Source organism: Nelumbo nucifera, chromosome 1 (genome assembly GCF_055504915.1).
Source record: "Nelumbo nucifera cultivar China Antique chromosome 1, China Antique-T2T, whole genome shotgun sequence".
NCBI classification, from domain to species: Eukaryota; Viridiplantae; Streptophyta; class Magnoliopsida; order Proteales; family Nelumbonaceae; genus Nelumbo; species Nelumbo nucifera.
Genome location: NC_142649.1, coordinates 72508603 through 72521604, shown reverse-complemented (window position 1 = coordinate 72521604; position 13002 = coordinate 72508603). Strand labels below are relative to the sequence as shown.

Genomic DNA, 13002 nt, shown 5'->3' with positions numbered 1-13002 from the left:
TTTCATAGAAGTGCTTTTATAAAAGTACTTCCAAAGAAGTGCTTCTGTAAAAGTGCTTTTATAAAAATACTTCAAAAGTACTTTTATGAAAGTACTGTAAAAGTGCTTTTATGAAAGTACTTCTGTAAAAGTTCTTTTGTAATAGTGATTTCATAAAAGTGCTTTTGTGTAAAAGTACTTTTATAGAAGTGCTTCGTAAAGGTTCTTTTGTTAAAGTGCTTTCGTAAAAGTGCTTTTACAAAACTGCTTCTGTAAAAATGCTTTCATAAAAGTACTTTTGTAAAAGTGCTTTTGTAAGTTTTTTTGTAAAAGTGCTTTCGTAAATATACTCTTCATAAAATTACTTTTATAAAAGTGCTTTTGTAAAAGTGTTTTCATAAAAGTGCTTTCATAAAAAGTACTTTCACAAAAGTGATTTTATGCCGGCTTCAGTTTTGATTGGTTTCAAATTGGACAAGGGTTTGGCCTCATGATTGGATTATTGGAAATTTGGTTTAGGTTCAATTCAGGTTTCAGACCAATAAGAATATGGACCAATTTATTTTGGATTGGTCCAATCCAATAATTATAATGGACCGTCCAAATCCGATTTGATAAGGTTTGGATTGGATCCAATCCAAAATCAGTTGATTGACACCCCTACTGTTATGGAAGGGATCCAAAAGGCTAAAGAGCTTAATATCAAGAAATTGGTAATAGAAGGTGATTTGAAGCTTGTAATTAGTTGGCTTCAAAAAAGGAGAAAGATGGATGGTGGTGCTACATCTATGAGAAGAGAAAAACTGTTAAATTGCTGCAAGGGGTAGAGGTGTCTTGTAATTGGATCAAAAGTGATGCGAATGCTGATGCTGATATACTTGCTAAACAAGGGGTAGGAAGGAATGATTTATTTTGGGCTGTATTGTAAACTTTCTTTTGGGGCGGCCTAAGAGTGTTTATCTCTCCCCCCTCTTATTGTACTAAATTTCTTATTTTAATGAAGTTGGTTCTGTTATTGATAAAAAAATGTCTCTTGTTGGTTGTAGCAAAGACCTGGGATCGAGTCCTTCCTTCACTAAGATTGGGGAGGTTTACAAAAGCTCATTTGCCTACCAAAAAAAAAAAGAAAGAAAAATTGACAGTGTACATGAAAACATTGGTGGATTGAATTTACAGAAGTTGGTGTTTTGAAGTGATGTTTAAATGCTGGGTGGGTTAGCATGGGGTCACTAAGGCCTTAGTTATCTAGACTAACCTCTGGAAGATGCCACATGGAAAATTAATCTTCCCTCTAGCAATAGTTCTCTCATCGCAATGTTGAGGACAAGCTTGATCTCAAAGTGAGAGTTGATAGGATCTAAGCCCAACAACGACCTCAAACCCAGGCTCAAGGAATACCTGCCATAGCTCTAACCCTAAGCCCACCTATAAGTTTTGTGTACACTAGGGAGATGTGTTGGCGGGGTTAGGTATCCCTACCATGCATTAAAACTGTGAGCTAGCAATGTATGAACTATGAACACTATATAAGCAAGTTGTAAGAAAGTATATGGGATGGGAGGGGTCCTGAGGAATGAATCTGGAACTGTGGTATTTTTCTATTTGGGTCCTTTAGGAGTCGGGGACTCTACTAGGGCAGAATGATTAGCTGTCCTTCAAGGTGTACAGTTTACATCTCGTCTAGGCGTGGAATAGCTAATAATTGAAGGCGACTCCAAGGTGGTACTGAGTTGGCTGCAGAACCCAGGGTTTGTAATGTGGTGCTTTAAAATGAAGTAAAGATGTTAAAGTGGGTAACAAAGAATTTGTGTGTAAGAATACAGTGGGTAGGGAGATCAGCAAATGCTTTGGTTGATTATCTCGCTAAGCAAGGGGCAGTTAGGGAACTTTTGCATTGGGCATGATTGTAGTTTGGTACTTTGGTTTGTTTTTTCCCTTGTTGGGAGAGAACACAACTCACACCTCTCCAAGGGATGCTTGTATTAGTTTATCTCTTTGATCTAATAAAATAAATTACTTATAAAAAAGTAGCGAAAGCACTAAAAAAATCAAGTAATTAACAATAGGGGGGCTCAACAAAAACCGAAAATCCAAACTGAATCGAGGAAACTGAACCGAAAAATCTGGTTAAGCGAACCAACTAGTTCGTTGTTTTGCAAAACCAGTGGTACTGTGTCGGTTTTTGTTAACCTAAAAGAAAAATTGGCAGTTAACTGAATTGACTGGCATATATATTTGTATATATTATGTACACTTTTAATATATATTATATTGTCTATATATTATTATATATAAATATAGATATATATGATATTTTTAATTATCTATTTATAATAATCTGTTTGTAATATATTAACTGAATTCTATATTATATTATGTATTTATATTTTTATAATATATATTGAAAATATAAAAAATTAATAAAACGAAGAACCGAACCGATCAACCAGTTAATCGATTGGTTTCAGTTCATGGTTATTCAAAAACCAGTGGTAACGGTTCGATTTAAAGAAATAGCTCATGGCTCAGTTAACCGAACCATGAGGACCCCTAATTAACAATCCAAATATCTATAATCCAATTTCAAAAACTATCCACATGTAAATCTTTCTTTAATTCCTTCTATTTTTAATTTTTATTTTCTGTTTAAACGTTAAATAAAATTGATAATGAGTTACTAATATACATTTTTTTTTGTTAGAAACTGAGCAAAAAGAATCTAGTACTTAGTAGTTAGTATTATGCAGCCAACGCAGATACCTGCAGCTGCCGGTTTGGTGTTGTTGAACTTCACAAACAGCACAATACAATAATGTTCAATCTTCTGAAATAGAAGAGAGTCAGTGAAGAAGAATGGGGAAAGAAGAAGAAAATAAATAAATGTACTTACCTGTAATAGTAGCTCAACGAAGGGAGTAGCAAGTTGAAGCTTGAAGTTGGAGGCAGTTGCAGTCTTGCTGTGTTGAGCAATTTGAACCCTTGCTTGGGTTTCATCTTCTTGTGGAAAATGAATTGAAAAGAGGGTCATTTTCTCCTTTGCAAATTAAATTTATGATAGAATACAGTAGGGACCACGATATTGCCATGTCCGTGCCAATTACATGTTAGAAATAATACAATAGTTTAAAAAATTTAAAAAGAATTTATTTTAAAGAGGCATGCAAGGCGTACATTTCAAGTATAAAGCATTAAAAAAGTGCATGCCTCATGTGAGGGCCAATGTGTATGCCTATATACATTCCTTAGAAGAGGCGTATGGCTCACAAGTCTCCATGTTTTTTTTTTTTTTTATCTTTTTCTGATCAATAGCTGAGCATTTATCTCCCCATACAACTTTCCTTACAATTGTGCCCAAAAGATTTGCTCCCTCCCCCACCCCTTGCTTGGCTAGTTCATTAGCCATGGTATTAGCTGTCCTTTGAACCCATTGAAGTCTTACTGCCATCTTTCTAGTCTGCCATAAGAGCTTTTATAGCTTATTTCTATACTGCCATAGAGTTGCCTCGCCACTTTGCAACCACTCCATCACCAATTTAGTTGTGACCTCCGCTCTTAATAGCCATGACCTCCGCTCTTAAAGAATCTCCTACTCCAAAAGGTGTCAAAAATAGTGCCACTATAATCCCTCTCTCATCCCTAAAAATACCTTCGATCCCTGAAGGTCTTGGATTTCCCCTACTGTTGCCATTGAAGTTGAACTTGATGAAGCCTTTGGTTGGGGGAGTCCATATTTTTCAAGTCAGATTCCTTTTTTTTTGTAGAAATTCCTGTCACCTCTCTCCATTTTCTCATAATGCCATCTACTGAAATAGCTAAGAAGCACTCCAAGGACTTGGTCCAATGAGCCACTCTGATAGTTATACACTATTATTGCTTCTACAGATCTTTCTTTTTCTTTGAAAATTCAAGTGTTCCTTTCCTCCTAAACTATCCATAATATTGCAGCTCTAGTACATTTCCACAAGATCCTTCACCTCATCTTTGGCCACCAAAAAATAGAAGCTGCAAGAAATTTGACATGCTAGAAAGATTTTACCACTTGCAACTAAATAGAAAAAGAAACCAATTCCAATTAGAGAAACAAAAGGATAGGCGATTAACAAGTGATATCTTGTCTCACCATTAGTTTTGCAAACTAAACACAAAAGGGGAGAAAAGACAAAGATTAGGTCTCCTTTTCCATAGGTTACAAGTGTTAATTTTCTCATGGAAATCCTCCCAATTGAAAACACCAACTCTTGGAGGGATTGGTCCACACCAGATCTCTTTCACAAGGAAAGGATGTGCAGTTATTGATGGTTGCGAGAGGACCTTAAAGTAGAATGCACAAGAGAAGAGCTAGAGGATGGAGTCCAAGGGGATTCAAGAACACCCCATCAAGAATTTGAAGGAGTCTAAGTATATTCGGAACTTCAAAGTCCCTTGTACCTCGACGGAAACTCAAGTCCCAATCGAACCCAGAATGTGAGTCCGAAGGTGCAGTGAATTTTGAAACAAATTCCCCTTAAGGAAGATAAAGCATACAAGGATGGAAATTGGTCTTTCAAAAGCGACTGTCCTATCCAAATATGTTCCCAAAATTTTCCATGATTACCATAACAAACATCGTACTTGATACAAGAAAGGAAACTCAGAAGAATGGCATGGATAGCCTTCCGATGGGATGCTCAAATTGCCTTGGTAGGCGCTCCAACATCCCACCCACAAGTCTCCATGTTTTTCTGTGCACCTCCCACACCTTTTAAAACACTGATATATAAATAATATATTGTGGCCCAGGTGGGGCCTGGCTAGGCTTGTAGTGTTGGACCTAGGCCTGGCTCTAAAAATTCTAGGCTTGATGCAGGCCCAGGCCTGAAAAAAAAAACCTTGGCCCAAGCTCAGAAATTTCCTGGTTGGGCTGGGCCAAGCAGTTCTGTTCTTGTTCAGTTCCTAATTTCAATTGGGCTTGAAAGTAGAGTTACCGCCAATCCATACCATCTCTAAATACATCTACTACCCCTTGTGGTCCTGAATTACCCAAAATTTCGCCATCAAAATTAAATTTTAAATGATTACTCCACGGTGGTTGCCATTGCTTTGATGCATTACCCTCTTGGTGGAAGAGCTTGCTACTATTCTCCACTCTCTAATTTTTCCATCCATTGAAAATGGGCAAATATGTCCACTAATGTTTTAAAATGCGGAGGTGTGACATGAGGTGTTCCACTACTTGGAAGTGTGAGGTGTAGTTGAGAATGCAAGAGGTGTAAGCCTCCTTAAGGGGAGAGGGTGGGGGGGATGAGGAGGAAGAGGAATTGTATGGTTTACTTTTGAATGGACTATACATAGGAATAGGAATGGGGTGGGGACCATACTCTCCATCCTCGACCCTGACTTTGAAACAAATACCTTTCCCTGACCCCAATCCCTACCAGGGATAAAATTCACTCTCCACCCCCAATCCCTGATGGAGACGGGTTCCCCATCGGGGACCTGAATCCCTGAAATTTTTAAATTAGAAGTTTTTTTAGAAAATATATTTACTTAAAATAAGGGATTTTATAAATATATTAATATTTTAAATATATTTTGATATATAATATAAATAATATTATATATGTATATATTTAATATTCAATATATATAATCGGGGTTGGGGCATAGAGGGGAATTCACTCCTCATCCCCATCCCTGCCCATGTACCCGCCAAGACAAGGGGGTCAGGGAGTACCTGGTAGGGATGGGAAAGAATTGTCATCTATACACCCCATCCCAAGACAACATCCTGCCATTCAGAATAGATTTCAGCCCATCTTTGATTTACTTTTTATTTTCAAAAATTCTTAGGTTCCTGTCATTCCAGACTGCCCATGGCACAGCATGGAGAGCAGTCTTCCAATTCATGAGGTAATCAATGACCGTTTCTGGATTACATCCTGTCACCCCAAAAATTCCTTTCTCTTAAACCCACTGGGACTCTGATGCCTTGCAATGGATGAATAAATGATTGGCAGTGTCTCATTGCAAAAGATGCAATTGTTACCCAGCAAACCCAACTCCCCTCCTAATTTTTCCTTAGTCAAACACCTATTAAGAGCAGCTGTCCATAAAAGGAAAGACACCTATATTGAGCAACAGAAAAACAAACTGCGGCAGGGAATTGATCCAACAATGACCCAGCATCTGATTGTAGGGCTTGGAGGAAAACACCTGACTCTTCCCACTTTCAAAATCCCCTACCCTCATTATCTGCATTGATTTACACCTCATTAAGCACCTGGAAATGCTCTCAGTTATCGTTGGGAGTTCCCACTTCCCAGTCATTCAAATTCCTTCTGAAAAGAGGCCTCCTAACAGCTCTGCCATTAGAGATTGCATGGTTATCCTTCACTAATCCATTTTTGTCCCAAAAGATATTGAATAGATTGTTTTTAACAAATTCTTTAATAAGCCCCTTTCTAACATCGTAAGTTGTACCATTGCCTTTCTTAGGCTAAGTTTGGGAGTGCTTATTCAAGTAAGTACTTATTTTAGGCCTGGACTACACCAATAAGCTCTTATTTGCGCTCAGGAAATAAACACTTATTCAAGAAGCTCAAATTTTGAGCTTATTTATCAAATAGGCACTCCCAAACATGGGCTTAATTCTATATTGCTTTCTTTGGTCATGTTATTGTTCTATTTATCATCATTTCAATTTGACTGGTAACTAGCTACAGTTCAAGCTGTTTCTCATTCATCAGTTAACATGCTTGCAATCTAGAATGCTATAACTTAGGATCCTATCAGGCCATCTTTTTTTTTTTTTTCACCAGTCTCTTTGTTATTGTCCATAAATAAATGCATTAGAGATTCATTCATTTGACATAATCTAGTGAAGTTAAGCATAATGTTAAAGAAGGTACTAGTTCTCTTCGCTGATGGCATTAGAATGAGCTTAAATAAGTTGCAAGTTGATCATATAGTTTTTTATTTTGTTCTCATTACTAAGCTGTTCTATGTTTGTGTTGTTTGTTTGATCCGGCCTCATATATTAATGGAGAAGCAGACTAAATTTTCTCAAATTTAGTCTGCTTCTCCATTCAAATTGTTTCTTACATGTTCATGGAAACTAAAATCTCTACTTGGCCTTTTTATTTAAATTTCCAGATGGAAAATAATAAATTTATTGCCTTAGATCAAGTTGATTTAGGGTAACTTTAATTTTGATGCCAATTGTATTCTTCTTGCTGAGTCATGAATATATTACATGAAAGCAAGACATAAATTATTTAGTTTGTAATGTCCTAAATTTTCTTGTCCAGGGGAGGGGGGTTGTGGGGAACCTTTCATCCTCTCAAGTATGTAAGATGAAAATGTTGGAGGACTACCTTGGAGTTGGAGATGATCTAAGTCCAAATTTCTGTCCTATCATGGTTTAACTATTTACATTTTATAAAAATCGTTGTTTATGGCTGTGGACTGTGGTACCTTGGAGTTTTAATTTCATAGTGAAACACATGGAAATACATCTGTTTGCCTAACTTGGCAAGTTGTAATCACTGTGGGAACCTATTGCTTCTGGCCTTGTGGAACGTTAGTGACTATTGTTTTTGTCCCTGCATGTAGCCATGTACAGATCATTTACTTCTGTTTCGACCTTAGTATGACATTGTTTTTCTTCTTGGTTTGCAGCCGAGAATATGTAATGTTGCATGAGAACTCAGCTGAGTAATGGGTGTAGATCTGGCCTGTGGAACCGATGAGCTGACCCACTGAATTTGTCCTTTTGTATGTTAAAGATCCGATGGTGCTCCACTTGCATATATGAAGGCATTATCTGTTCCCGAGTCATCCACAATCAAATTCAACTGTTTCGAGTTTTTTGGTTACAGCTACTAGATAGTGGTGCCAACAGTAGAATGTGCAAATTTATCCATCTTGTGTTTGGAGTTCTGAAACTACAAGGGTGTTTTATAAATGCCGAATATATTGAATAGGACGACATTGTTCATTCTAAAGCACAAGGTGTTTTCTTTCATCTTTGCTCGCACATCCAGAATGCAAATGGATACTTTAACGAGGCCTAATCATTGGAAAGAGTTATTTGGCTAGTGTATATCTCTATTGGATTTTGATTTTCCTTTCAGTTTTTGGAGTGATGAGTTAATCTTCCTGTGCCATATTTTACAGCTAAGTTGACATGTTCAAGATTCTGCTTAATAGGTTCAATTACTTGTATTATTTTTGCCCTTGTTCACTTTTTTATTTCTTCTCTCAGGAACAGGTTCAGTCACTTGTTTATTTTAGCCCGGGCCTCTGGCTGTGTATAAAGTGTTAAATATCCATAATATAAAATATTCTTTTATAGATTATAAATATAAAATATTATGTATAATATGTATTACAGGTGTCATATTATGGCATTTATATATAAAATAAAGTAACTTGTATAATAAGAATATACGTATGTGGTGGACAGGCCTGATGCGGGGGGGCTGGGCCTAGGTTGGACCTGAGCATAAAATCTAGGCTCAATTCTGGAATTTCTGGGCCGATTTGAGAAAAATGATCACCTTACCTGGGATATCGTTCCCAATCTCTAGCTACCTCAGAGGTTCAGAGCTCTCCTCACATCGATCTCACAGAACATATCACCGTGCAATGGGATCTGCATTCAAGTATGAGATATGTTCCTGATGTGCGGCTGGGATATGCTGTGAAGTTGGTGTGAGGAGCAGATTTGGACGAGGAGCAGATTTGGACTCCCCTAGTCCCCATCGAGTCCGGATCACCTGCCAATGAAATACTTTTCAACACCCTACCAACATGATCTGACACCTCACATCTCATAAATGGCGGGTCCCAGTTTTATGGTGAGATGTATGGTGTTAGATCTTGTTGGTAGGGTTTTGGAACATGTTGGCAGAAGATCCCAGCTCAGCCCCACCCATCGTTTGGAGTGAACAAAGTAATAGGAAACTGCGGATACGCTCATGTTGTTGACCGCAGTTGCCGAATATTGGAGTTGAGCCCAGTGCCAATGAGGCCTGGAGCTATTGAAGAGTGATTGATTCTTCAAAAGTAGATAGTGAAGATGATGTAGAATAAGGAAAGAGAGACACTGATGGTCATCCAGTGGTGAGAACTCCGGATAGCTCGGCCTTGGAACTATGTAGATAAGTTCTCGCTGGAACCTCTTCAGACAAGCAGATTTTCATATTACCTTGGCCTGTTGCAACCTGAATCAGGCCAGACCACCAGAGTAACTGGATCAGGGCTTAACCCAAATTTTCTCAGGAGAGAAAAAAACATGTTGGGGGTGGCTTTATAAGTTGTGATAAAACAGAAGAATAAAAAAGAAAAAAAGAAAAGAAGTATCGACTAAAATAGTTGGAGCGATTTGGGGTTTAAAAAGGGTAAATTCTATAGGAATCTATGATGCCTGAAAAACTTTACCAGTCAGAAACCCACATGAATTCGAAAGAATACTGGTTGATTGGTTACGATTTGGATTATAACTGGTTATTGGTTATTAGGTATTTAATTATGACATCTTTTTTGGTATTTTAGTCAGACTATTATTTTAAAATTTCTTAAAAACAAAAAGTATTATGTATTATCTAATATATTCTTAATAAATACTAGGACCGAGCACTCAATTAAAAATCGAATTGAATTAGCTGAAATTTTAAAAACCGAATTAAAAAAATGAAAAATCGAACAAAAGCCAAAATATAAAAAAATCGAGATAACTGAAACTGAAATTTTAGATTTGTGGTTATTTTTTTTAGAATCGAATTTCAGTAATATATATATATATATATATATATATATATATATCTTTTGCGTTTGAATTAATCAAAACATGTTTGGATTATGTCACCTCAATCCAGGTATATATCAACTCTTTATAGCAAAGAGCCAAAAAGATAGATGACCTGGAGTTTAAATTTTGATAGCTATTTTATTTGGTACTTGTTAGTTGTTATACCTAGATAATTGGACCTATTTAGTTTGCATCCCCTCGTCATCTCCTGGTAAATTCTGAAAGCAAGAAAAGAAGAATGCTCGGACAGCATGAGTACGAATGGATACTTATTATTTCAAAAGCTGTGGCCTGTTGTTGAGTCGGTTAAGAACCGATCAGAAAGAAACCCAGCAAAAGAAATTAAAAGCAGAGGACAGAGAGCTAGCCATATTAATGGTGATTGCTACTGATGAGAAGGTGATGAGCCGGTAGGATATCATTACATGTGGTGATGCACAGTCACAACGTCTAAGTTCATCAACCACACCTGAGATTATAGATCTATCTCCTTGCCCAGTTCCCACCATAAAATATTGGTGTGGTATTACCGCCATTTTCTGCAACACCCATGCATTTTGCAGCAGGAATTTTAGTAGCTTTATCTCATTGGTACTTCCCTGAAAGTTCTCAACCTCAACCACCTTGAGGTGCCTGAAAGGGCTCACTGATGGCTCCAATTCAAGGTCCTGAAACAAGAATTTTTCTCTAATTCCTCAAACGTCAAACACACCTTAGCTTGTGTATAATTGACTAGCTGAAATATGAATCAAATGGATTTAAGAGGAAATTAACTAACAAAAACTAGCAACAGTCAGGTTCTGGTGTTCTACTCACTGCAGTAAACCAGCTGAAACGCGTCGTGATCTTCAAAGTTTCAAGCTTTGGCAAACTTCATAGCAGGGAAAATGCTCCGATTAGTTCATACTTGTCTAATGTTGTCACCATCGTTAAGTTCTTAAGATGGGGGAGTGGCCGGCGAAGTTGGTGGAACGACGTCGCATCCTCTGCGGGCAGAATCTACATATATACCAAAACATGCATGAATGAAAATGAATACATTCATAATCTGCAAAAGGAATAGGAGCCATACATATATACAGACTAACAGACAAGATATATATTTATATACCCTGAGAAGATAACCGCACACTGTCAGAGACTTAGCTCGGTAGAGATCGACAAGAAGAAGATTGCTTAGCTTCATAGAGACGCTATGAAATCCCCTCTGGAGCCCAAAATCCAACACAGCCTCGACCAGGCTTGTTAGCCTGTACAGTTGGAAGAACACCACAGGCCCAAAGTATTCGAAATACTGAAGGCAAGGAGCATAGAGATCTATCCCCTTGGTGAGTGGTTGACAGTCTCTCACAATCAGCCTTCTAAGCCGCAAGCGTGGGTGAGAAATTTTGATGTGATCCAAATATCGGCACTCCACAAGACTCAAAGTTTTAAGAAGCAGACAGTTGTCTACCAGATTCTCGACCACTTCCTTCCGTAATCCGAGTCGCGCGAGTGATACCTTCTTTAGAGCAGGAAATCCATGGAAACTGGGGGAACCCAGATTGCAGAAGCTCAAGCTCAACACCCACAGAGATTTGGAACCCGTTGCATGGACGGAATCACGCAGACAGAAGAGTCCTTCGTTGAAAGGATCGAAGTCAAACCGGTGGAAAGCTCCAACCGAGAAGTCAAAGTGGAGCTCCTCGATGTTCTTTCGCAGGCAGAGGCTGATCCACTCGTTTACGAAGTCACAATACCTGGTTCTGTAACCAAATCGGACGTCTAGCCTGGAGATCTTTGGGCTCTGCAGGCATTGTAGCGTATGGTGGACAGACTCCACGACGATGTCACTTCGTACTTTCTTCATCTGACGCAGGGTTCCAGCGCTTTGCCCTGAATCCTGTAACTGCTGATCGTCGTGTATGGTCCCAGTGAAGTTCGTCTCGTCGAATTCGATGGACGTACAGTACGTCCAAAGCTTGTACCAGCGTTTGGACAAAACGCTCGTCCTCACGGCCTCTCTCAGCGGCAGCAGACTGACTATGAAAATCAGTATTTCTTCCGGGAGGAAGGAAAAACGATCGACATTACTCTGACTCTGAGCCATGGTTTGAATTGTGGAGGAATGGGATCTGAATCCCACGATTTCTAATTTTCTATTGCCGGGCATCGTCTGGGATTTACAGAAAGCTGTATTCATACATTCAACTGCCCTCTTAGGGGGTGTTTGGTACTGTAGTTTTGTGTTCTATTGGGAGTTTTTTTTGGATTGATTAATATAAATTGATCTTTTTACCTTAAACCATGGTTTTTAAAACCGGACAGGACCGGACGGTCGGACCGGAAAAAGCTGTCACCTATCAGTCACCTGATCAGTTTTTGGTTTTCTCCAAAGCCGGATTCTCTCCAAAAACCGTTGATTTTGGTCAGCAAAGCGCTGATACGAGCGGTTAACCATTCAAACCATTCAAACGTTTTTGCCCATTTTTGATTTTTTTTAATTTTTTATTTTTTGTCTGAATGGGCCGACCATTCGGTTCAGACCGTTCGACCCGGGAACCGAACCTCTGACCGGTTCATTCTTTGGGTCGGTTTTAAAAACCTTGCCTTAAACGTCAAATTTGATGTTTCCTACAGATGCATTTTTTCAGGTAAAATGACATTCATATACATGGTTTTGGAACCGTGTTTGATCTGAAGGTAGAACCGGTTTTGTTTTACCCGAATTATTTCTTTGCTAGAAACCATTGATTTGGTCAGCAATTTGCTGTCTCGTTAGTCAAAAACTATAGACCAAGGCAATAGTTTTTGGCCTTTTATTATTTTAATTATTTTTTATTTTTTAAATTCCAACGGGCCATCCATTCGAACCAACTAGTCGAACTGCTAGCCCAACTAGTGGTCAAAGCGGTTCTGGGTCGTTTTTTAAAACATTGCTCATATATGATATGACAATACATATTTGGCACAGATTTGTATGGATCAATTCAAAATACAATAAATGCAATGCCATTGTACACCAAACACCCCCATAATTTGTTGATTTTTAATTTTAATTTCATTCTTTTTTTTTTTCAATTTTTTAGTAAGGTGGAGGAAAACGTGTGAACAGTTCTAAGATTCCCTTCCCCAAGAAGTATGAACAAGTGTCCAAGGAAACCTTGTTGCATATCTGGAAACTCTGTAACTCTAAAATATTCTTCAATCTTCATCATGGATGGTGGAAACGTTACAAACGGTGGGAGCTAGAT

At 38.1% G+C, this 13002-nt stretch overlaps 2 protein-coding genes across 6 annotated transcripts in view; one reads left to right on the top strand and one right to left on the bottom strand.

Annotated features, from left to right (window-relative positions):
- LOC104604858 (FHA domain-containing protein DDL-like) overlaps window positions 1-8184 on the top strand; it is a 40498-nt gene extending 32314 nt beyond the window's left edge. For 3 of the 4 annotated variants that reach the window (XM_010269420.3, XM_088903525.1, XM_088903529.1), the window contains one exon: window positions 7636-8059. In XM_010269420.3, the coding sequence (XP_010267722.1) occupies window positions 7636-7659 (24 nt within the window). In that variant the 3' untranslated portion in view covers window positions 7660-8059. Of the gene's footprint in view, window positions 1-7635 lie in introns of all 4 variants that reach the window. The other variant, XM_010269419.3, reaches the window with a different exon arrangement.
- Window positions 8185-10251: 2067 nt separating this feature from the next.
- LOC104604857 (F-box protein At5g03100-like) lies at window positions 10252-11991 on the bottom strand. Of its 2 annotated transcripts, XR_016081401.1 has the most exons (3): window positions 10881-11989; window positions 10586-10768; window positions 10252-10437 (listed from the first exon to the last, which is right to left on the bottom strand). XR_016081401.1 is itself a non-coding variant. In XM_088896702.1 (2 exons), exons 1-2 carry the CDS (start codon window positions 11949-11951, stop codon window positions 10643-10645), a joined length of 1197 nt encoding a protein of 398 aa, XP_088752828.1. In that variant the 5' UTR covers window positions 11952-11991; the 3' UTR covers window positions 10446-10642. The 2 variants fall into 2 exon arrangements, 1 of the variants encoding a protein (XP_088752828.1); XM_088896702.1 differs by lacking the exon at window positions 10252-10437 and having other exon boundaries at window positions 10446-10768; window positions 10881-11991.
- Between the last annotated feature and the right edge of the window lie 1011 nt (window positions 11992-13002).

What these genes read in the sequence shown, in the direction of transcription:
- LOC104604857 (XM_088896702.1), bottom strand. Translation starts at nt 11,951, where the DNA reads ATGAATACAGCTTTCTGTAAATCCCAGACGATGCCCGGCAATAGAAAA. An exon ending in TGTGCGGTTATCTTCTCAGG is followed by an intron (nt 10,769 to 10,880) that starts GTATATAAATAT and finishes GTATATATGTAG; the next exon opens with ATTCTGCCCGCAGAGGATGC.